A 22,716-nucleotide genomic window follows, 5' to 3' on the forward strand; every position below is an offset into this window, starting at 1 on the left:
TATACTCCTACATTGATTAGGGCTTAGTTTACACCCCTAATTTGGGGCATCAGGGTAAAACTAAGAGTGTTTCTGGCCAAACCTCCATATATACTTTTATATCTTATCGTTGGGACACACAAATGAAGTTTGGGAGCTGTTCTAGGCTCCCTAGAGGACTTACGTAAGATTAAGCAATGACGGAAAGCAGGCCTGATGGCATGAGCCTGTGACCCCAGCATGCAGGAGGCTGAGGCAGGAGCATTTTCAGTTTGAGGCCAGCCTACTCTATAAACTTGAAAGAGGAAAAATAAATAAATAAAAGGACTGCTGAGATCTAGCTTTGCACACAGGGAAGGGTGAGGAAGAATGCCCTCTGAGCAATGTGGAAGTCAGGTGAGGTTCTTTGACTTCAGGACATACACGGTAGTATGTGCGTGCATGTACTATCGTCACAGACTAGACAAGCCCATCTCACACATTTTTTTTTTCTGAAGCAGAGTTTCTCTGTGTAGCCTTGTCTATTTTTATATAGCTTAACTGTTGTATGTATGGTGCCTTAGGTAGAATTAACTTTGTTAATAGTTATAGTAGTATTCTTAGTTCTGGAGAGCCAGTTTAGATGTGGCATAATGCATGGAACAGTTCTAGTTTCTAATATGGTATGCTTTTATAAAGAAGTAGTGCTGAAAGACTAACACACACAAATGCACATGCGCACAGAGAGGGAGGGAGGGAGCGGGAGTGGGAGGAGGAAGGGCAGAAGGGAGATGGGGAGAGAGAGATAGAGAGAGAGAGAGGGGGGAGGGGGAGAGGGGGAGAGGGGGAGAGAGAGAGAGCTTCTGGGCAGTACAATAATCACTGATGGGCAGTTATCCAGATCTGTGTACTGGTGCTGCCAAGTTTGCCTAGGGACAGCAGAGGTCATCTGAGCTCACCCTGTCCTGAGTTGGCTGATGTTCCTTGGAGACATTGGTTAAGAGCTTTGTGAATTGTTTCACTAGACAAGAGATCTAGGTGGAGGGTTGTTCCCGAGGAATCAGCCTCGGGTGTTAGGTAGCAGGGCTGTGGTGTCAGTCACTTTCAGAGAAGGGTGCTAGACTGCAAGGAGAGGAAGGGAGGGAAGGGAGGGAAGGGAGGGAAGGGAGGGAAGGGAGGGGAGGCAGAGCCCCTCAGGAGCCAGCTCCTCCTCACTCCTGACAAATATGTTTCCATCCTGTGACTTCCCTACTTCTGATTTAGTGAACCGGCTTACTGGCAAACAATTGTTAATGCTTCCTTTGTTTCGTCGTAAATTTCAATATTACGAATTTTAAAATTAAATAAAACGTGGCTAATGCAAACTCTTTGTCATGGAGTATTTCAAAGGCATTCATTAACCCGTATCTGAGTTTGTGTTCTAGGATGGCCACTTCCATCATGGGAATTCTGTCTGATTCACTACCACCCATTTTGTTTCCTCTATATTCTCTATATTTTGAAACAAATCTTGGATGTTGTTATCATTTAAAAAAAATCAACCTAATTACAAACAAAATACCCCAATAATATCAGTTTCAAATTTCTTATTCCCCCCTCACTGCCCCTCCCCCCTCCTTCCTTCCCTCTCCTTGGTCCTCCTCCACTCACCCCTCAGCCCCGCCCCCCATTTTTTAAAAGGTGTATCCTAGGACCTTGTGCTTGCTGAGTTAATGTTCTACCCCTGTGCTGTGTCTTCATCCACCCCCCCCATCTTTTTGTGCAAATCAAGATCTAAAAAGTCCACACATTATATTTGGCTGATAAGACAAAAAAAAAAATCTGTTTCATAAATTTCTACATTTTGATTTTTGTTTGCACATTTAAAAAAAACATGTATTTTTTCTACATGACTAGCTGTTAAAGTAGACAAAAAGACACTTTCCCCCTCCCCCCCATCCCCCCACTTAGCAAATTAGTCATGGTACAAATTCCCAAACACACTAAGGAACTGGGTCACAGGACAAGGACTCGACTTTCCAGACCAACAGTCCTTTAACTGAGACTGGGAACCTTGCTTCATGAGTTTAAAGGAGCATTTAAGCACAGAGGATTTGGAGATTTTGAAGAAAAAGCATTGGTGCAATTTGATGGTTGTTTTAAATTTTGTGAAGTGATTCCTATAACGAGGCAGCATTTTTCAGGAACCAGAGTCTGCTGTGCTCCAGGCACAGCCTTCCACGCTACAGGAGTGTGTGCCTACGAGGCTTACATGTTTTTGCGCACTCTTCACGCTGTCATCTTACGTCAGGCACAACTGTAGTTTGCTTTCAGTTTCTCTAGTCAATAGCTGATATTCAGGATTTTTTTTTAAGCCAGAAAACAATGCAGATGATGGGTCTAGCTACACAAGACTGATAAGACAGGAAAGACTATTTTATTTCCTCCTAGGTGGAATAAAGTCTCAGCTTACTTTTCACTGCCACCTACTGGTGCCTGATGGTTCTAATTAAAACCCACAGGAAGCCCTGTCTGAAGGACTTTAGGAGAAAATAGGAAAACTGAGAAAGTTCTTTTCAAAGGAGTAGGTGTGACTTCATACATTGGATTTCCCAATAAACATCTTAGAAACACTGATTACAGTATTCTTAGGCACCGTGAAAGCTACTAATTAAACAACCCACCAGTGATATACCTTTATTGAGACATTTGCACTTTCTGGGCACAGCATGCTAATTACGTACAAGGTATGCAGTGCAGGATGTCATGTAAGCGAAGCAAGCATCTGCTGCCACTCCATCTCCAGGCGGTAACCATTCCTGCGTTGACTTCCGGGCTTTTAGTGCACTGAGTATGTTACAGACTTTCAAAGATTATACTTAGTTACTTTCTGTTTGTGTGTGGGCATGCATGTGCCATGACACACACGGGGAGACCAGAAGACAATATAGGGGGTCAGTTTTTTCCTTCTCCCAGGTGAGTCCTGGGGATGGAGCTCAGGTGGGGCTTGGCGTTGACAGCAGGTGCCTCTGACGTCCCACACCATCTCAGCAGCTCTCCTGTATGGTGTTTTACCCAGTTACTCCGCTGAAGAACGGAAAGAAACAGCGCTGTCTGACCAACTGTACCTTCACTTTTCTTGGTGCCTGTCCTCTTATGACGGTACAGTGGCCACCTGCTCTTCTGGAGGCCTTGATAATTTTCATAGACAAAAGGTGGTATTTTTTTCTGTACCTGGCTTATTTCACTTACTACAATGAAGTCTGGTTCTCCATGTTGCTTTTAACAGTTGAAGGATGTTTCACTGTGTGCAGTGACACATTTGTGATGATAGCCACTGTCATCTTTGGTTTTGCTTTGCATGTTTTCCGTTAGGCTGAGCAGTTTTTATATACTTGGTGACTACAGAGACAGGTCATATTTTCACCCTACTTTGAATTTTTATTTATACTCTGGACATTAAGATCTAGATGAAGTTTGTATTTCCACACACTGTAAGGTTTTCTGTGGTTTCCTCTGCCATGCAGCTTTCTGGTGGAGTATAAGTTAGCTATCTGTGCCTGTGCCTTTGGTGTCATTGCTACACTGCTATCTGCAAGTGCCCCTTTTATATTTCCTTACAGTACTACTTCCGCGTGTGCACCCAGTTTTGCTAGGCTGTACTGGAGACACTCTTCTCTCCGCTGTATGTTCTTGGCGTCTTGGTTGAAAATTAATTGTCCATATGTGAGTATAGTTTAATCTCAGGGGCCTCTCTTCCCCTCACCTGACAATTTTTAATGATGGTACAATGCTGTTTTTTGTCACTATGATTTTATAGTATATTTTGAAGTCAAGTTTTGTGGCTTTTTCCAGTTTTCTTCTCTCACTAAGCCACTCTGGCTATTTTTTTTTTTTTCCTTCCTTCCCAGTTTGATGCGGATTTTAGGACTTTTACTTCTTTTTCTGTGTATTTGTTTTCAGATCATCATATATGAAATTATAATTTACCTAGTAATTCTTATCACAGATGAATTACTAGCACAATAATTTGAGTTAAAATTAGAGTATACGTCTGGTTAATTAAAATACCCATGTACACCTGTGGGTAAGATCATGCCCTTGGCTCTGGCAGGAATTATACAGGCATAGTTAGAGCGCAGGCAGAGCACAGGGATTATACAGGCAGGGCAGGGGTGCAGGCAGCAGCACAGGGATTATACAGGCGGGGCAGGGGTGCAGGCAGCAGCATAGGGATTATACAGGTGGGGCAGGGGTGCAGGCAGCAGCATAGGGATTATACAGGTGGGGCAGGGGTGCAGGCAGGAGCACAGGGATTATACAGGCGGGGCAGGGGTGCAGGCAGGAGCACAGGGATTATACAGGCAGGGCAGGAGTGCTTGTGGAGCAGTGAAACAGGGACATAAGGCCACCACTGCCTCATCCAGCTCTAGCCGGGTTTTCAGATCCTTAAGCTTGTCCGGCCCATTGCTTCACCCAATGAACTGTCTCCCCAGCTCCTATATACTGTTGAATAAAAAGATACGAACAGCCCAAGTATCCCACACAAGTCCTAAGTGATACACACAGATGGCCTCCCAGGTGTGGCTCTGGCCAGCTAGGATGAGCTGCACACAGAGTGGTGTTGCTGAGAGACACCGCACTCTACGTGTGATGCTCTTCAGGGTGTTCCCATGGAATACCAACCTGCCAGCCAGTTCTTGAAGACGCACATGAAACCGAGGTGGGCACCGTGTGACCTCCATGACCTAACCTGATGCCCAGCAGCAGCCTGAGGTCCTAGTTTCAGGGCACGTTCCATACGCAGACAGCCGAAGCAAACAAGTATCTACTGTTTCATTTACTGCCTGTACACTAAATAGGAAATAATTATCGCAGCAATCTAAGTACCTCTCCGCTATTTATGAGTTCATGGCAGGAAGGCAGTCTGTAGGCTCCCTTTGTGCAAGCCTCTGCTGCCCAGACAGCAGTGTGCACGTGACCAGGACACTAGGTTAGTATACTTTTACTAAGTAAGACTTCTTTGGGCATTCCATCTGGGGAATTTTACATAAACAAGACACTTTAAAAGAAACTATAGGCTTTCAAAGTTTAATAAATGAAAGGCTCTTGCCATCATCGGTGAGGAAAGGTAACTTCCACATCAACTCACGTGTACAAAACAGGATCTGAGTCAGGGCTTAGGGAGACTCTGATTGGAGTTAGAAGGGAACCAAAGTGCCTCGCGCTTCTCATACGTCACACCTGTGATGTGACCTTCATGAAGTCAGACGAGGGAGTCGGGTAAAGTGACGATAACTGTCCAAACACAACAATGATCTTCAAAAGAATTTTAGAAAAACTATTTGGGCTTTATTCATTGGCTTCCTTTGACCCTCCCACACACTGGGAGAGAACTGAACTGTGGGCAGTCCGCTTTCTGAGATGTAGGAGAGACTCTGTGACCCTTGAGTCCAAACAACTGAGAAGGAGCAGAGCCCGTCATGTGCTTGATTTTAGTGAAGTTCCTCAGTTGTTATGATACTTTACTGAAAAGGGACAGCCTTTGACAGGAATAATTGAGTATCGGTATCATTATGAGTCACATTAAATAAATCTAAAACTCCTGTCCTTTTTGAATAGTGAACACTGGACAGGAGTATAGCTACAGGACGAAAAAAAAAAAATCAATGTGAATGATCAAAACAGAGAACCCAGAGGGCAAATGTGTCAACATCAGGAAGATACTTCTAACAAAACCATCAGTAGGAACATATTTACAAAAGCAAATAAACAAATAGGTGCACATTAAAACGCAGGTCTTAGGGATGCACGCACATGATTTCTACACTGCTCATTTAATTGTTGCAAATACTTTCCTTAATTTGTTCTAGATATCATAGTTTACAAGATTTTTACATTTACTGTTGTGATAAATTAGGAACATCTCTTCAACTCTTGCAAGAAAAGAACTTCTGTATATACAGTACTATATAGTATGAAAATGAGTGTATTTTTATTTCGCCATATTGTGAAAATAGTCAACATAAAATATATGGTCAAAGCAGAGTTTTTAGAAGGGGTGACTGAAAACCAAGTCACTTCTTTTCAGGCCCATCACAAAACTACAAGTAAATAGCCACATCCACTTTGTACAGTATGAAGATGGCAGACACACATGTGGAGCCAGGTGTCCAAACATCAGTTCGGGTAGTCAGCACACTAGACCCTGGGCTGGGTTTGGCCCTGAGCTAAGAATGGTATTTATATTTCTTAAAGGGATTAACAACAACAACAAAGAACCATATGTGGCCTCAGTGTCAGATGGTGCCGCCTGGCTCCCCACAGTAAGCGTCTGCAGACAGCAGCAATCCAGAGACGCTTGCAGAGTGCACCTGCAAGGCCAAGTCATGAGCATCTGCTTCCTCAAGAGCATCTTAGCTTTGGAAAAGGGATCTTCTGATGGCATTTTCCAGGTTCTTTCCTTACAATTTTTTCCTTCAATATCAAAGCTCATCCTGTATTAATGTAAAGGTGATTAAAAGAGAAAGTTATTACAAGCTAGTCAATTACTTTCTTACAAATACTCCATGTTCTTACTGAATGGAGTATCACATGGAACACTTCTTGCTTAAGTAACAATGGAAGTATCACAGCTCTTACCTGCACACAGTAGGCTTGACAACTTGTGTGCCATACTCTCTAAGTGTGACGGGAACTTATTTACTGTCAACTTGATGGAATCCTGTGTATGCCTGTGGAGACCATGCTGACTGCATGGCTGAGATGGGGAGACCTTCCCACCATGCTGGGGCTGTTTCCTAGCAGGGCCTGGACTGTGCCAGGTGGAGAAGGGCCCTGAGCGCAGCATGCGTTCATTACTGATTCCTGAGCGTGGTGTGAGGTGCCGCCACTTCCACTGCCTGCGCCCTTGAGCTGTGTGTCAGAAGAGCTAGTTGTATCCTAAATTGCTGCTGTCAGAGTATTTTATCACAGCAACAGCAAGGAAGTTAAGAGACTAAGGGATAATATGCTGTATTCTTTATCTCAATTTCAGTTATGATGTTTTGGTTTATGAGTAAAGAAACATTTTAAAATATTTAACTTGAGATAAAAATCCTAAGTTTTAAAATAACTTGAAAAAATTAAAATAACCCAAACATTATAAAAATATGTTTACTCTATATACTAGGAAGACATAAATAGATTGCTATCGCCTCTACTTGGGAAGTAGACCATGCACCTTTCCACATGAGGGCTCCTGTTAACTGCTCTACAGAACTAGGTTCTCTAAAGCCCGAACCTCTCAGAGGGTGTGCTGTGTCTGTCCCTCCTCTATATGGAACCATATTAAACTCTACTCACAAGCATCCAACACTCACAGAGTAGGCTCCTCAGTATGCTGAGAACAGACTTTAAAAAGGGATCAAACAAATTGGGTCCAGAAAAGCAACAGGAATACGTAGTGCCGATGGTAGATAAAAATTCAGGAATAAGGGGATTATGGTTTAAATACATTCTGTCTAAGCCAAGCACAAAGACTTCTGCTTTCTACAATATGCTGAAGTTCTAGAATATTTATTGGTAATAATTCAATATTTTATTTACACTTAAAATCAAATAACTTAGTCATATCACTATTCTTAGTAACTAGTATATATTTTTCCTTTCCTTTCAAAAACTTATTTTGGAGGCTGGTTAAGAGCACTGGCTAACCAGTGAACAAACCAGAGCTCAATTCTCAGAACCCACATGGCAGCTCACAACTGTCTATAACTCCAATTCCAGAGTATCTGTCACCTTTTAGCAGACATGCAGGCAGAACACCAATGTGCACGCATGCACACACACATTTTTTTTTTTTTTTCAAGACAGGGTTTCTCTGTGTAGCCTTGGCTGTCCTGGACTCATTTTGTAGACCAAGCTGTCCTTGAACTCCCAGAGATCAACCTGCACCTGTCTCCCTGAGTGCTGAGATTGCAGGTATGTGTCACCATCAATAAATCTTAAAAAAAAAAAAAAAAAAAAAAAATACTGGCCATAGGATCTTACCCCTTGGAACTTATTATATAGACCAGGCTATCCTTGAACTCATCTCATAGAGTGCTGAGATTAAAGGTGTGTGCTACCAAATACAGCTTGCATATTTCACATATTAAAAAAAGTCGACAATGAAAGTGCAGTGGTATACTCAGTTATACAGCTGCTTTAGAGCATGTTCTGCACGTCAGAGACAGACCCCCTTCTACTCCAGTAGCCACCGCCATTTCTACTCTCACCCTGCCCCAGTGACCACTAACGGCCTTCCGAACATTGTATGTATACAGAACCATATAGTGTGTGGCCCTTTGTGACTGCTTCATTCCACCAAGCATATTTTCAAAGTTTACCAGGTAGTATGGATACAGTCTTCATTTTTACCTTAAAAAGACTCCGCTGAACATATACGCCACATTTCCTCATCCACTCTGCTGCGGTGGCTGCCTTTCCCTATTTGTTGTATGAGTGATGTTGCTATGTGCACTGGAGTCCAAGTTTTTATGAAAGAAACTTGAGAATTCTGTTAACTGGTGAGTGCGCAGCTTTCCCAGCATTTCATTATCTAGAGGCTGTAATCCTGGCTGGTGTGTTTCTCCAAAATGGGAATGGCTCTCAGTATTCATCTTTGGGAGGAACGCACGCTAAGAACACATCCTGGCTACTTGCCAGTCACTTGTAGGCCTGGCTCTTACCTTATTTCTCTTTACTTGGCTTTGGAGAGTTTCCAGTTTTCTGTAAATTAAGGCAGCAATAGTTTTTGCATCTCTGGAATTTATTTGCTCTTCCTGTATACTTTTCTAAAATTAAAAACACTCATGTTATCTTCTAAGTACTTGCACCAACATTCCCTCGTAACAAGTGGGCTCACTTATGCCTTAAAGGTCTCTTCTTCCAGAGCTGCTTGAGACTCAAGTCTCTTCAAGTGCACAGTGCTGCACAAGTAGTCAACTAATAATAATAATAACAACAACAACAACAACAATAATAAAAACTACAACAGCAGCAGCAGCAGCATTATGGGGCACAAAATGATTCCTAGAAAAAACGCATGACTGATCTCAAAGACTTTTATGTGGTGGTGTCCAAAAGGTAGAAGTGGGTAGCTGGTTGGCAGCAGAGCACTGACACTGCACGTCTAGCCCTCAGCACTACAAGAAAAACACCACGAGCACAAGTGTTCCATCAAGCGTGCATCCCAGTTTTCATTTAATTTCTTATGAAGTCATTTAGTAAAAAAATGTGTCTTCATTTGTCTTAAAAATGGATCAATATTCTTGGTCACACGCACCTCAGCAATGTGCCTGAGCAAGGCCTCCATTCATTCTTATGAAAGAAATGGGGAGGTGACTATATTTTTGGGGTCCAGAATAACTTTCTTTAAGGATTCTAAGACAGAGTTCATATTTTTTGCCCAGTTACTAAAATGGCACATCAAATGCCATTCTTCTCTTCTCAATGAAAAGAAGAATCATACTGAGTAAAATTAAAGACTGCAGTTTGGCACAAGGGATGGGATAGCCATTGAGATGTAACAAGAATAAATTAAAAAAAAAAAAAGACTGCAGTTAGGGGAAGAATTCTTTTTCATGGTGCTACTAATCAGGTTTTTAATAAAAAGAATATTAATCTTATAAAAAAAAAAATCATACTGTCCCTGGGAGGACTGCAGAGTCCCTATGTGCTTTCACTAACAACTAGAAAGATGCAACTTTTGAAGCAGTGATCACAGACCCTGGTTTGCTGAGACTGACCCCGGTAGAGCTTGTTTCGTCTGCTGAAAACTCAATGCAGCCAGGCACTGAGGTTCATATAATCCCAATGCTCAGAGGCAGGCGGGTATCTGTGAGTCCAATGCCAGCCTGCTCTACAAAGTGAGTTACCCAACACAAACAAAATCAAACCTAACCAACAAAGAAAAACATAGGTATATTGGTAGTAGTGCCCTCAAATAATTATAACCAAAACCAAGGACCCCACTTGTAACCAAAGCCCTTAGTAAACATTCCTCAAAAGATGCTCAGTCACTAAGGCTATTGCAAAAGTTTTATAAAACAATTTCCTTCAACTTTTTTTCTTAGAAAGGAACATTAAAATTATATTAAAATGTAGGAAATATAAAACTTCACAGAAGATAATTACTTTGAATTCTACAATCCAGAAATAACACATATTAATGTTTGGCTAGGCTTCTTCTAGTATTTCTTTTCATCCTATTTTTACGGAGCACAAAGTCTGTGAGGCACCTGGGGGCACACAGGCCAGTGCACTTTTTAAGGTCCCTTGGTTCACCGGAAAAGAAGATGACTCAGTAAGAAAACACTTTTTCCCCTCACTTTTTAAAATTGGAGAACTAGAAACTAGAAAAAGAACTCTTTCTCCCACATGAGGTTGTGAGGCTGGCCTGCTAAGGAAGGCATACAGCAGAAGAAAGCCTGCCCATACCTTTGCTCTTTCGTACTGATAAAACTTAACACTTGGGTAGGCTTTAATGGCAGCTTTCTGGCACGTCTGGGGGTAGGCCTGACAGTCCACTTTCCCAGCTTTCACTTTTCCTTTGATCATCTGAAAAACAAAACAGATCTCGCCACTTTCTCATTGGCAGTATACTTGGCAATTGCATAACCAAGATAATATATTTCAAATCTTTATATATTTAACATTTTATTACCTTTAAAACTCACTACTAATTCTTCCTATTCAACAAGATTCTTTCTGCCCTTTCCCAGCCCTCTTAACTTCCCACTTGCTGCCATCTGCCTGACATAAATAACCCTTCCTTTAAGAGCACCTCCAGGCTTTACCTCTGACCTCCTTCCAGCCACCTCACTCAGCCTGCCACAAGCGAACATCTGTCTTTAATCCTAATTGGCATTCTTTGTCTGGGCCATGGCTGACCACACCATCTAAACTGCCCAGGTCAGATTTCAGTCTTTTTATGTTGTCAAGGTCAGCCCTGACTCATTTCCGTGTATTTGCAGATGATCACAAAAGGAGCTTCCTTGCGCTGCCGTGTTTCTTCTCATCACCAGCATGCATCTGGGTGTCCATCCCTCCCTTACCAGCTATGTATGTGGTACTCTCCACCGATTTCTGTTGTTTTCATTCCCAACACTGGACTGGCTTTAAGGGCACAAGTGAGCTCTCTTTGATACCACTAAAAAGACAGTTCCTGGACTCCATGCTTTGTGCTTTACCCGCTGTTCACACTTGCCTCTTGTCTGTCCTGACTCCTCCTGCAGGACCGGCCCTTTCCCAGCACAGGGAGCGCCTTCTGTGCCGTCAGGTTACCACACCCCACCAGAGTCCCATGTTGGCATCTTCACTGTCAACAGTCTCTCAACCGCTCTTTGTAAGTGTCCCATGCTCCCTAAACATAAGTTATATGAACTTGGGCTGAAGAGATGGCTCAGATGGTAAGAGCACTGGCTGCTCTTCCAAAGGTCTCAAGTTCAACTCCCAGCAACCACTTGGTGGCGCAGAACCATCTATAAGGAGCTCTGGTACCCTCTTCTAGTGTGCAGGTATATATGCAGGCAGAACCCTATACATAATAAATAAAATGTGAACTTAAATTCTTTCCCTTTGTGGTCATTCAAGACAGAAGCTAGCTGTTCCTCAGTTCCTCTCACCTCACCTATGGCACACAGTCCTGCTTGTCCGTACAGCTGTCACGTGTCTCCTTCTACTATCACTCTCCTGTGCTGACTGATGTTATCCTCTCCAGCTCTAGGACAATGCAAGTGTCTTTGCTCTGTCTGGCTTGAGGCCTATGGCTACACGTAGGGAGACTAACCTAGATTGGCAGTACAACTACAGGAAGAACAATGTATCCACACACAACACACACACTCGGATATGTGTTATCTGTCACTAAATGCTTTTAATACTAGCCCTTGGGAGGCCAAGGTAGGCAGACCTCTGAGTTTGAGGCTGGCCTGGTCTACATAGGGAACTTCAGGGTTATAAAGAGAAACCGATCTCAAGAAAGACAGATTAATACTTATTGAAACATATTTTTTTAATTGAGAGATAATTTTTAGGAACTAAATTAAGAATTAGCTTACAACATTTTAACCAATTATTAAAACATCTGTGTTCGTAAAATTTATTTAACTAGACAACAATACTTACCCTAGCCAAGAGTTCAAACTCTGGGGCAAAATTCTGGCAAGGTCCACACCAAGGAGCATAGAAATCAACCACCCAGTGGGTTTTCCCTTGTAAAACCTTTTCGTTGAAAGTCTGAGGTGTTAAATCTATGGACGCTTGGGGTAAAAATCTGAAATAAGAGAATCAAGTAGCATTTCTCATTATACAAAAGCAAAGCAAGTAGTTTATGGCAATACTGACCAAAGCGTTCCTAAGTTAAAAATGGGTCAAAGGATAGTGACGGAATGAAGCTCAGTTCAACCTTGATATGTCATCCTTCCCAAGTATTTTAAATGCCACAGAAAGCTATGCACATGAGAAGACAAACAGCTTTGAATCTGTGTTCTACAATGTATATTTTAATTACTCACCCGAGACCCCAGCTTCGCAGGGAATAAGCATCCCTATTCCAGCCATTGTAACTACTGAAAGAAGGGAGAAGATCAAGTTGTAATTAGTATTTTCTATTACTGGATATGGTCAAGAAACAATCTTACTGTAGCAATTAAAAGCAAAGTCCTGACTGGTTAGTGTCACCGTATCTCTTTCCACCAAGTAAATAAGAGTTAATAGATTTCTATGAGTCTTTCTATCTTTGTATCTTTTCTCTCCCCTGAGTTGCTGGGAATTAACCCAGGACTATATGTGGTTTTTTGTGATTTCCTCACAGCTGATTCTCTCATCTTTTAAAGAGAAACTAATGGCTCAATTTTTACTTCTTAATTACAATTGTGGATTTTTTTTTTAATACCTATGTAGTATAGAACAGGTGGACACTTAGGACAGTCCTGGGTTCAAATTTCGTCTCCAACCATAGCAGGTGAGCTAGAACAATCTGCTGTGGTTAGTCCCTTCTCAGCACCAGTGGGCGGGGTATGGCTGCTACATAAATAAGGAAGGGTGAAGGTCTCTACAAACAGTGGAGGCAAGAGCTTGACAGGAGCTGGAGCTGGGCCATGCAAGGACGTCAACAGCAGCTTCTGCTCTCACGGCTTCTTGACTAGAACTTCCTACCTGGTTTTGCTGTCCCTCTCTGAGGGCTCCCCAGTGGCCTCCCACTACATGCATGTTGGCCTAACTTAAGGGTTAACTGTATAACCAAGTGATCATAACACATGCCTCCAAATTTGAGAGAATACTTACTGATACTGATACCCTTTATTTGACTTTTGGGGATAAAATCGTATCTCGGGGTATCTTTGAACATTTTCTTGGGTACAAAAAGAATGATACTGCTGGCAGTCCACACTGCCCACATTGATCAGTCCAGTTAATGTCTACAAAAGAACAAAAGTCAACACATAGGTCAAGATTGAAATAAAATTATCTCTTTTAAAAAAATTCTTTTGTTTGAGCATTTTTCCTAGATGCATATGAACCATGTCTGTGCACTGCCCTTGGAGGCCAGAAGAGGGCACTGAACCCCTGGATCTGAGTTAATGATGCTCGAGAAAGCAGGGAACCAAGCCTGGGTTTTCTGCAAGAATAGCCAGTGCTCCTAACTGCTGAGACAACTATTTAGCCCTTACCACAACTTTTGTAAGTGTTAAATGGTCAAATAAAATGAATATTTCTTTATTTATTAGTATCACAGGAGCAATGGGTAAAAATTTGAACTTGAACTCTGTAATTTTGCAATTAAGAACTTTCCATAGTTACTATAAATGAAAACAATTGGCTCATTTTTATTTACTATGTGGGAAAATATGTTTTTAAAAATTCAAGTTAGTAGCCCAAATATAATCCAGTATTTTTTTAAAATATCTTTTTCTAATGGAGGTAATAAGCATTGCCTGAACATAAAAATGCATAATCTTAAATGTTAAGATACAATAAACTCACTTTATCTAAGGGATAAATATGAAATGCTGATTTCATTTTCCATGCTGGTACTTTAAATAAATTGCCTTCATTTGTTATTTTAGAGCACTGCCTGTTTTTAGAAAATTATACACACTACTGTTTGAGGTTATTTTCTGTTTGGTTTTGTTTGTTTTGGAGTCAGAGCTTGGAGCTGTGTGGAGCAGGATAATCTAGACCCCCAATCCTCCTGCCTCAGATTTCTGAATGCTGGCATTGTCAGTACAGACCACCATTCCTGCTGACTAAGCTCTTTTGAAGATCTGCAATATTGTGAGGAAACACTATCTGTAAGCTCTAAGAATAAAATAATGAAGGTGACCTGGGTTAGCCCTGGCAGTTCTTAGTCGGCAGTGGCAGTGTGGGATCTTAGTGACTCAGTCAGGTCTCCAGTTACTGGTTTATCGCTTCTGCTAACCAACCATTCTCAGTAAGCATGCAACGTAAGTAAGTAAACTATGTCACTATACCCGGGCCATTCGTTTCCACTCTGGCATTAAGACCTGGCAGGGATGACACCACGGAGAATAGAAATCAACCATCCAGACCTCGTCATGCCTCCTCTGCTTAACTAGGTCAGCAAAGGTGCCGGGTGTGAGGGTCACCACTGAAGGGTTCCTGAGATCCTACAACAAAAGGAAACAGGTTTTCATGCATTTCTGACAGGTTGCTGGGGCATGTCATTTAGAAAGTTCCTACTTTAGAGAAATCAAAAGACATGTAAGGATATTTAAAAGAAATCTATTATTAAGTTAGGATTTTGCCCATCCATTTTCTTAAAAGGCCTATTTCCCCATTAGCTTTAAAACCACTGTAGACTCGAAAAAGAGTTATCCTAGAGACTGTGAGCTGACCATGGAGTAATCCAGACACCCCTATTAGCCACACATAACTTTTATAACACCAGGAATAGGATGTTTAGAAATGACCATTTAATTACTAATGCAAAGCCTACTAGTTCTTTTGATATTTAAGTGGAGAAGCTTTGCACCGTCCTAGAGACTGTATATTCCAGATGCCGTCTTAATAGAGCTTCAGCCTGCACCAAGTGACACTGACGAGCACATCGGCTTTACTAGGATAACAACCAAAACAACCCAACACAACATACGACCTGAAGAGGACAGACGAATAGGTTGGACAACAATAACTACAAGTTTCCATTTCCTAAGAAGCCCCTAAAATTATTCCAGTTAAGACCAAATGGCAACCAAGGCCCTTCTGTGCTAACCCTGAGCCAGCCTGGTGAGGACGCCTGGCTTTGGTGCTGTGGATGAGAGCATTTCTGCACTGAAGGAAAGCAGGCACAGGGGCACAGGCTTCATGGAAACGATAACGTCACACAGTCAGTAGCAGGGTCTCCCATGTACAAATCACCACAGTAGGCTTAAATTAAAAAACAAACAAACAAAAAAAACTTTTCATAAAACAATCTCTGGCACAAAAAGAGTAAGTCCCAATACAAACAGCCTTCCAAAGTATACATATAAACAGATTTCTAGTCACAGTCTGTGACTTAAAATACCTCTATGAACTCCAAGATCTGTTCTGCAGAGTGGTGTCCTTCATACTCATGAATACTGGACTGGTTGAATACTACTGTTGTTGGATAAGCTTGGATGTTATACTGTGAGGAAGAAGAAATTCATATACTTTACCTATCTGTTCCAATTTTCAACAGCATGCTTTTAGCAAGATTACAAATATTTTTAGATATATTTATTTTTTATTTTATATATATGGGGGTTTTGCCTGAATGAATGTATGTGCTCCATGCATTTCTTGGTGCTGAGGGAGGTCAGAAGAGGGTGCCTGGTCCCTTGGAACTGGATTTACAGACAGCTGTTTTCACTATGTGTGTGTGCAGGGAACAGAACCTGGCTCCTCTGTAAGACCAACAAATGCTCTTAACTGCAAGTCATGTCTCCAGCACCCTTTTACAAGATTGTAGAAATCTACTTGGTGATTGAAAGATGCTGCGTTAGACAAGTTTAGCAAAGACACTGCAGTAGGGCTTGCACTGGTAAATCGCTCGTCATTAAAGCCCAAGGGCACTGAATCGTGGGTAGTGAGCTGAGTAACTGCTGAGTAGACATTTTACATTTTTGTTTTCTTCAAACTAGTTGTGAAGACACATCAGCCACCTTTTCTAGTGACAGTACGATACTGTAACCATCCTAGAGGAATCGACAACATACAATAGCAAGAACAAGTGAGCATGACTGTATTTTATATTAAAGAATTATGAGTCATGCTCTAACAAAGTGGTCACTTTTTATTCTTTATTCAAGATAGTTCTTATGTGTTACAAAGAGTTTCCCTGTCTGTGGATGTGTGAGCTGCTGTAGCTGAACTATGAGCCCTAAAGTTGATAACTCATTAGTAAGTTGGAAATTTGAAGAGTCATAATTGTAGAGAAACAGCATATGAGGTTTTGAAAATGTGTGAATTGAAAGCATTTATTTGGTTAACAGAGACTAGGTAAATGTTTACACGTTCTTATTGTCTGCTAAGCCGTAGCCACACAGAACCTCTCGTTCCTCCCTCAGAGCAATTTTACTCAGTAGTTAAAAATTACAAAACCTAGCCAGGTGGTAGTGGCACATGTCTTTAATCCCAGCACTTGGGAGGCAGAGACAGGTGAATCTCTTGAGTTCGAGGCCATCCTGGTCTACAGAGTGAGTTCCAAGACAACCAAGGCTGCACAAAGAAACCCTCTCTTGAAGAAACAGAACAAGAACAACCAACCCAAACAAATTATAAACTCTACAGCTGAGGCCACTGAGCTAGAGAGGACTACGTGACTAGGACATGGTGAGCCTGCTGGAGGAGGCGCCTTGGTGGTGGTCCTGGCCTTACTTCTGGTATAGAATATGATGCTATATTTTTAATCCTTACACTTGACTCAACTGTTGATAATGTACTCTCCTGAGGTAGTAGTATATAGAAAAACTAATGGGACTGAAATTAACTACTGCTACTCATGATTTTGCATCTTTGGTTAGCATCTATTTTCTAGATCACAGAAAGGAAATTAGACAGCAATGTCTCTTTGCATTTATTTATTTCCTTAAAATACACAAACAGCTCCCTTCAAAGCCAAACTTACTTTAATTTCAAACATACCAAAACTAAAGAGTGCAACCTCATAAATACCTACATATTGTTTGTATTTAACAACTAATAGTTTTGGCCATGCTGGCTTGCTGCTGACACTGTCTCCCTTGGTCTGAACCCTTCCAAATCTGCTGAAGTTGGCTCGTGTCCAATTCACAGGTATTTAAATTTGGCCACATGTACATTTGTCTTAAAACAGCACACTGCACTGCTTTGAGTATTCAAAAATTTTTCTCTGATTTTCACCATACTTGACTGCTGCTATGTAGCCTGCCCTTTTCATTTTACATTGTGTTTTTTAGGACTTGCTCAAGCTGGTTAAGATTTCTTTGTCAGTGCAAGGGTTTTGAACCCAGGAATTAAGCATGTGAGGCAAGTGCTGTGTTACTGAGCTACAGGCCCAGCCTGGCTTATCCATTTGTAGATGCACTGTACTATTTCTAATTTTTTTTTTTGTCAATTTGGTAACTCTGGGTAGGGAAAATATCAATATTTGGATGTAATTTGTAATTCCTTGACTAGTGAAGTCAGACATTCTTCCTTCTATTATGTACTAAGAAACAGGTTTTCCTTTCCTCGTCATCTCTTTAACATTTTAGTTTTTGACTTAAAACATTCATACTCTAGAAGGATATAAGCTTGTATGTATTTATATAGCTATGATCACTGTCCACCATGACCACTCTTATATTATCTAGACTTCTCCAGCTTCTAGTCTATTCTTACCCAACACTATAGTTTCATATCCCATTCATAAGTACCAAAGTATGTTTAGAATATAAGATGTTGTCACCAATATGAGCACACTGTCACATCTTTTTAATTCTTTTTAAGCAACTCTTTACGAGGAACTCTTTTAAGCTGGACATCCTATCTGCTCTGCTCAAATCAACTACTCTAGGCTGACAAGTATAAAGAAATCTAAAGAATAAACTTACAGACTGCTAAAACTTAGGATTTAAATAAAATGGAAATTTATGTTAAGTATTTTATAAAGTAAACTAAGTACATGCCTGAGTTTGGTAAACAAAGCTTTGTATACAGTCAACCTTCTACATAACTATTTACAACCTAGCTACATTTACTATTTTGTTTAAATTGTTTCAATGTTACTGCTGTAAGTAGGTGTGCATCCAAAAAGCTGTTTTAATACTGATGGCCAAAGTCTGTCCTCGCCTTACCATGTTGCAGAGTCCTTCATGAATTGTGCAGTCTAGTGTACCAACTTTGAGCTGACCATATAGCAGTGTTGATGCTTTCCGTAACTCTGGCAAAAGAGCTCGACATGGCGGACACCACTGGGAAGAGAGGAGTAATTATGAGCAGCAAGACAAGGGCGTGGAACACTGTGCCGTCCAGGGACGCCCAGCACAACGTCCCTCCCATGGAGCACTGCGCCGTCCAGGGACGCCCAGCACAACGTCCCTCCCATGGAGCACTGTGCCGTCCAGGGACGCCCAGCACAACGTCCCTCCCATGGAGCACTGCGCCGTCCAGGGACGCCCAGCACAACGTCCCTCCCGTGGGGCAGTCTGCTGCCGTCCCAGGAACGCCCACAAGGAGCTGCGGAACCCAGACAATTCTAGTACCAATGGTCAAGTCGTTGAGAATATGGCCTTTTGGAACTTGACAAATAAAAATAACTCACAGGGGCGAAGAAGTCAACAAGCCATGGTTCCTTGTCACTTGCAGGGAAGTTCTGAGGTCCAAGTGTGGTAACATGGGAATTAACACTTTCTTTGGCAAAAGCAAGTATATCATATAGAATCTTCTTTCCTATAGATTGAGAAAAATTAAAATAACGGATGTCTTTTGTATCTACAGAAACATTCCAACTTTTATATTTAAAATACTCAAGAAAGGAAGGACCTATGGATGCACTGGTTTTTGGTGAGGTTCTGTGTTCTGTGTTCACTGGTTTGTGGTATGGGGGACCCCTTTATACTGTACATTCTTCTGCTTCTTGGGCTAGTTAAACGGCACGACCTCTGTGGCAAGCTTCCTCACCATCACAAGTACAATAATCACTTTAGGATTCTCTTGAATCAAATCTGTATTACAAACTGCCCAGTGGGAAAATGTGTATATTTGATATATTTGAGACATAATATATCTGAATTATAGTGGGTCACTTTCTCCCCAACTCCGATGTATTTCTTCTTTCATATTCTTCAACATGGCATAATCATTACCCAGTTGCCTAAATGAGACTACCTAGAGAAAGTCTTGTCTATTTGTTCTCATATGACTGTGTCCTCGCCATCTGTCCTAGCACCATGCCCACTGCTACTGCGGTAGCTCAGGCGGCCTACTGCAACAGCCACACTACAGCTTTCCTGAATGAACCCATTTTCCACTGCTACTACACTCACCCTTAAAACAAAATAAAAATAAAATACATTTAACGATTTGCCACAGCCTAATGAAGAACATGTTCCTTGGCTTGCCAGAAGTCCTTTCTTAACTACAAGAGACGATTTTTCCAAGTGCCTTCTCTCTTCTCCATACAAGAGTCACTGTGAGCCACACACTTATATTGCCATAGCAAACAGAAAGCACCTTCTTTTAAAGTCATGGGAAACAGAACAGACAGCTGATCACTATTTACATGTAGTGACAAGTGTTCCTCTCTTGCCCATTCTCTTTGGTGCTGTTTCTTGAGCGCTTCACACTTTTCTTTCTGACCCCTGAAAGGTGATCTTGATCAGATTCTTTTTCTTTGCTCACACTAACCCTGGCCCTGGCTGTTAATATACAACTTAATGCCTTCGGTGTTGGCTTACAGATCTTTCTTGAAGCCAAGGTGTATATTCAACTGTGTGAACTGCACAATCTGCTTCTTGTCAACTCCTGATTCAACATCCTCTTCCTCACTAACAGATCTGATTACTCCAAGTCCAATTCACTAAACAAAATTAGGAGAATGACCCAACGCTTCTCTCTTAACCCCCAGATCCTAACAAGAGCCAGACCACACAGAGCTTCTAAAAGGGTTAAAGCAGTCTACTGTGCATCGTCATTCTGTCGGCTTCCATCACTTTTCTACGGCAGTCCTCCCCTAGCCAGCCTGCCTGTCACCAATGCTGCCTGCCACCCACTCTGGGCAGCCAGTGACTTTTCTAAAATCAAGTATCTCTGCTGTCCCTCAGGGTAAAAATCCCAATTCCTTTCCCAGAAGATCACAGACAATCTGCTGCTTTGCCTTCTCTCAACAATGACCTTTCTTGTCTTTGAAGTCCTGCTGCCCTCTATCTCCAGCCTGTGAAGGAATCTCGGGGTGTCTGGAATGTGTCTGATTACCTCTTCTACTGGGTAACCATTGCTGATACGTCTTAACGTGGAGGTTGCTCTTTCAGGACTTCCTCTCTCCACACAAGATTGTTCTATCTCAGTTATTTGTAAGCACGCTTACTTACTGACAGCCAGTTTCCTTCCAAGACAGCTCCAGTGACATCACCCTATGCACAAGCGTGGGCCCATGTGACCAGTGGAACACTGGACTGAGAGCCTATGTGCTGTGAGGTTACAAAAGGCCCTGACTTGCTTCCTCACTCCCAGATTATTTATTCTGGGATCAGTCAACCACCACACTGTAGGCAACCACAGAGTGAAGAACCAAGGCCTCCTGCCATATGAGGAGTTTGATTACGTCACATGCCACGGTGAGTCCTGATGCAGTGGCTCCAGCCCAGTCATCAGATGACCTTCATCTACCCTGACGGCAGCATCATAAAGAAACGAAGACAAGCTGCTGCCAGATTCCTACCCACCAAATAGCTGTTGTTTGGGTAACAGACACATCACACTCAGATATCAAAAACTGTCCCTTTACCTGTCTACTTTCTCTCCAAGTCTATAAAATTCTTCAGGGCAGAGGTTTAAGTACAGTTCATATTTTTCCCTACTGTGTATATTATACTTGGGGCACAAAGGTGCTGAGTGTAATGTGTATCATAGTTACTATTAACATAAAGGGAAGCGCTTACAAATTCAGTGTGTTTCCTAAGGGACAAGGGTAAGTGTTGGAGGGTAATTTGGAGTTTGCTGAATATCCAGAGGATACTTAAAACTCAGAAGGCAGAATCATGTGTGAAGGCATTAAGGAGGAAAAGGACATAACCATCCACAGATTGAATAGTAATTGAAGCTAAGATTATCTGAAGGAGCAGAGGTGGGTGATGAGGCCGAGACACCAGGCTGCTCAGTTAGCAGCTCTTCACAGAGTTCCTCCCATGTGGCTGGCATTATTCTGAGTGCTGGAGACACAACAGCGAGCAAAGACCACAGCGTCATCGCTGCTCTACTAAGGACTGCAAAGTTCACTCTCCAGAAGACTCAAAAGGCAGAGCAGGGACACGAAAATAGTGTGCTGGGTACTAAGTGCAAACAAGAGAAGGCAGCAACTGTAGGCAAAGGGGATGGATGACTAGATATAATCAAAATGTCTCTCCCCGTATTTGCTGGTGAGAACAAATTTTGACAATAATTATGTCCACAAAATACAAATCACAACTACAGTATTTCTACTTGAAAGTGAAAACATGTTTCTGTAATTTTCTAGCTTCTTGGTGATGGGCAGTCTCCAGCTGATGGTGTTTAGGGAGGCCTAGGAGCTGTGGTTTTCCTGGAGAGACTATACCACCGGCATGGACTTTTAGACTTCAAAGTCTCATGCCCATCCCAGTTTGTACTGTTTCCTGATGCAGTTCAAGATGGGCCCTCAGTGGTTCCTGTCACCGTGCCTGCCGCCGCCATGCTGCTCACATGATGTTGATGGATTTCATCCCTCTGGGACCATGAGCCCAAATAAACCCTTCCTCCTTCCAAGTTGGTTTGGTCACAGTATTTTAATCACAGCGAGAGAAAACTACCTAATACACTTACCATGATGAATTTCATATTCTTTGGTTCCTTGTCCTTTAAACACTGCTAGACAGGGCTGGAAAACATACAGATCAGAACAAATGCCTGGTGCAGAAGAGCAGTCAAACCTTCCAACCTAGGAAGCAGAACAATAAACTGAATAAAAAGAACATTTTATACAATTTTCAAATATCTGCAAAGTATCCCCAAATGACATGTTTATCATTAGAAGTCAACTGGTTATAAAATGAAGGGACAGAAATGGTTCATTTCCATTTAATATTGAACTCAATCAAGAATGATTCCTAGAAACCTGCAGGAAATGTATCATTGAAAAGAATGTAGGATGAGGCACCCTACAAGGTAGAAAAAGGATGACATTCCCAGTGTCAAAGAAATAGCATAAACAACACAAGCAAATGATAAGCAAAGTGAGAAATGTAGCATTGAAGACAAAAGAGTCATTAAAAAATAATAATCAAATGGACAAACATCTGACCAGAAAAATAAAATGAGCAAGGATTGTAGAGAGAAAGTAGAGGAAAACTGTGACTCAGAAGCTACAGTCAGGGGACTGGGGTGATAGCTCACTCAGTAAACTGCTTGCCGTGTAGCCATGCGGACCTGAATTCAGTAGCCAGTAGTCACGTCAGAAATAACAAAGAGGCCATGAATTTGAAAGACAGCAAAACGGGGTAAATGCAAGGTTTGGAGAGAGGAAAGAGAAGAGATAATGTAATTGTATTATAATCCCATAAATAAATAAAAAAG

The 22,716-nt window shown here is 41.8% G+C and overlaps 1 protein-coding gene across 1 annotated transcript in view; it reads right to left on the bottom strand.

Moving 5' to 3' along the window:
* Nucleotides 1–6,299: 6,299 nt before the first annotated feature.
* Dnajc10 (DnaJ heat shock protein family (Hsp40) member C10) overlaps nucleotides 6,300–22,716 on the bottom strand; it is a 38,085-nt gene continuing 21,668 nt past the window's right edge. Inside the window, exons 12-22 of the mRNA XM_051166184.1 lie at nucleotides 21,967–22,081; nucleotides 18,731–18,858; nucleotides 18,264–18,380; nucleotides 15,491–15,592; nucleotides 14,436–14,591; nucleotides 13,249–13,382; nucleotides 12,477–12,530; nucleotides 12,088–12,235; nucleotides 10,399–10,518; nucleotides 8,649–8,753; nucleotides 6,300–6,434 (exon numbers count right to left, since the gene is read on the bottom strand). Of these exons, the coding sequence (XP_051022141.1) occupies nucleotides 6,423–6,434; nucleotides 8,649–8,753; nucleotides 10,399–10,518; nucleotides 12,088–12,235; nucleotides 12,477–12,530; nucleotides 13,249–13,382; nucleotides 14,436–14,591; nucleotides 15,491–15,592; nucleotides 18,264–18,380; nucleotides 18,731–18,858; nucleotides 21,967–22,081 (1,191 nt within the window). The 3' untranslated portion in view covers nucleotides 6,300–6,422. The remainder of the gene's footprint in view (nucleotides 6,435–8,648; nucleotides 8,754–10,398; nucleotides 10,519–12,087; nucleotides 12,236–12,476; nucleotides 12,531–13,248; nucleotides 13,383–14,435; nucleotides 14,592–15,490; nucleotides 15,593–18,263; nucleotides 18,381–18,730; nucleotides 18,859–21,966; nucleotides 22,082–22,716) is intronic.

This window comes from Acomys russatus, chromosome 24 (assembly GCF_903995435.1).
Source record: "Acomys russatus chromosome 24, mAcoRus1.1, whole genome shotgun sequence".
Lineage (NCBI taxonomy): Eukaryota > Metazoa > Chordata > Mammalia > Rodentia > Muridae > Acomys > Acomys russatus.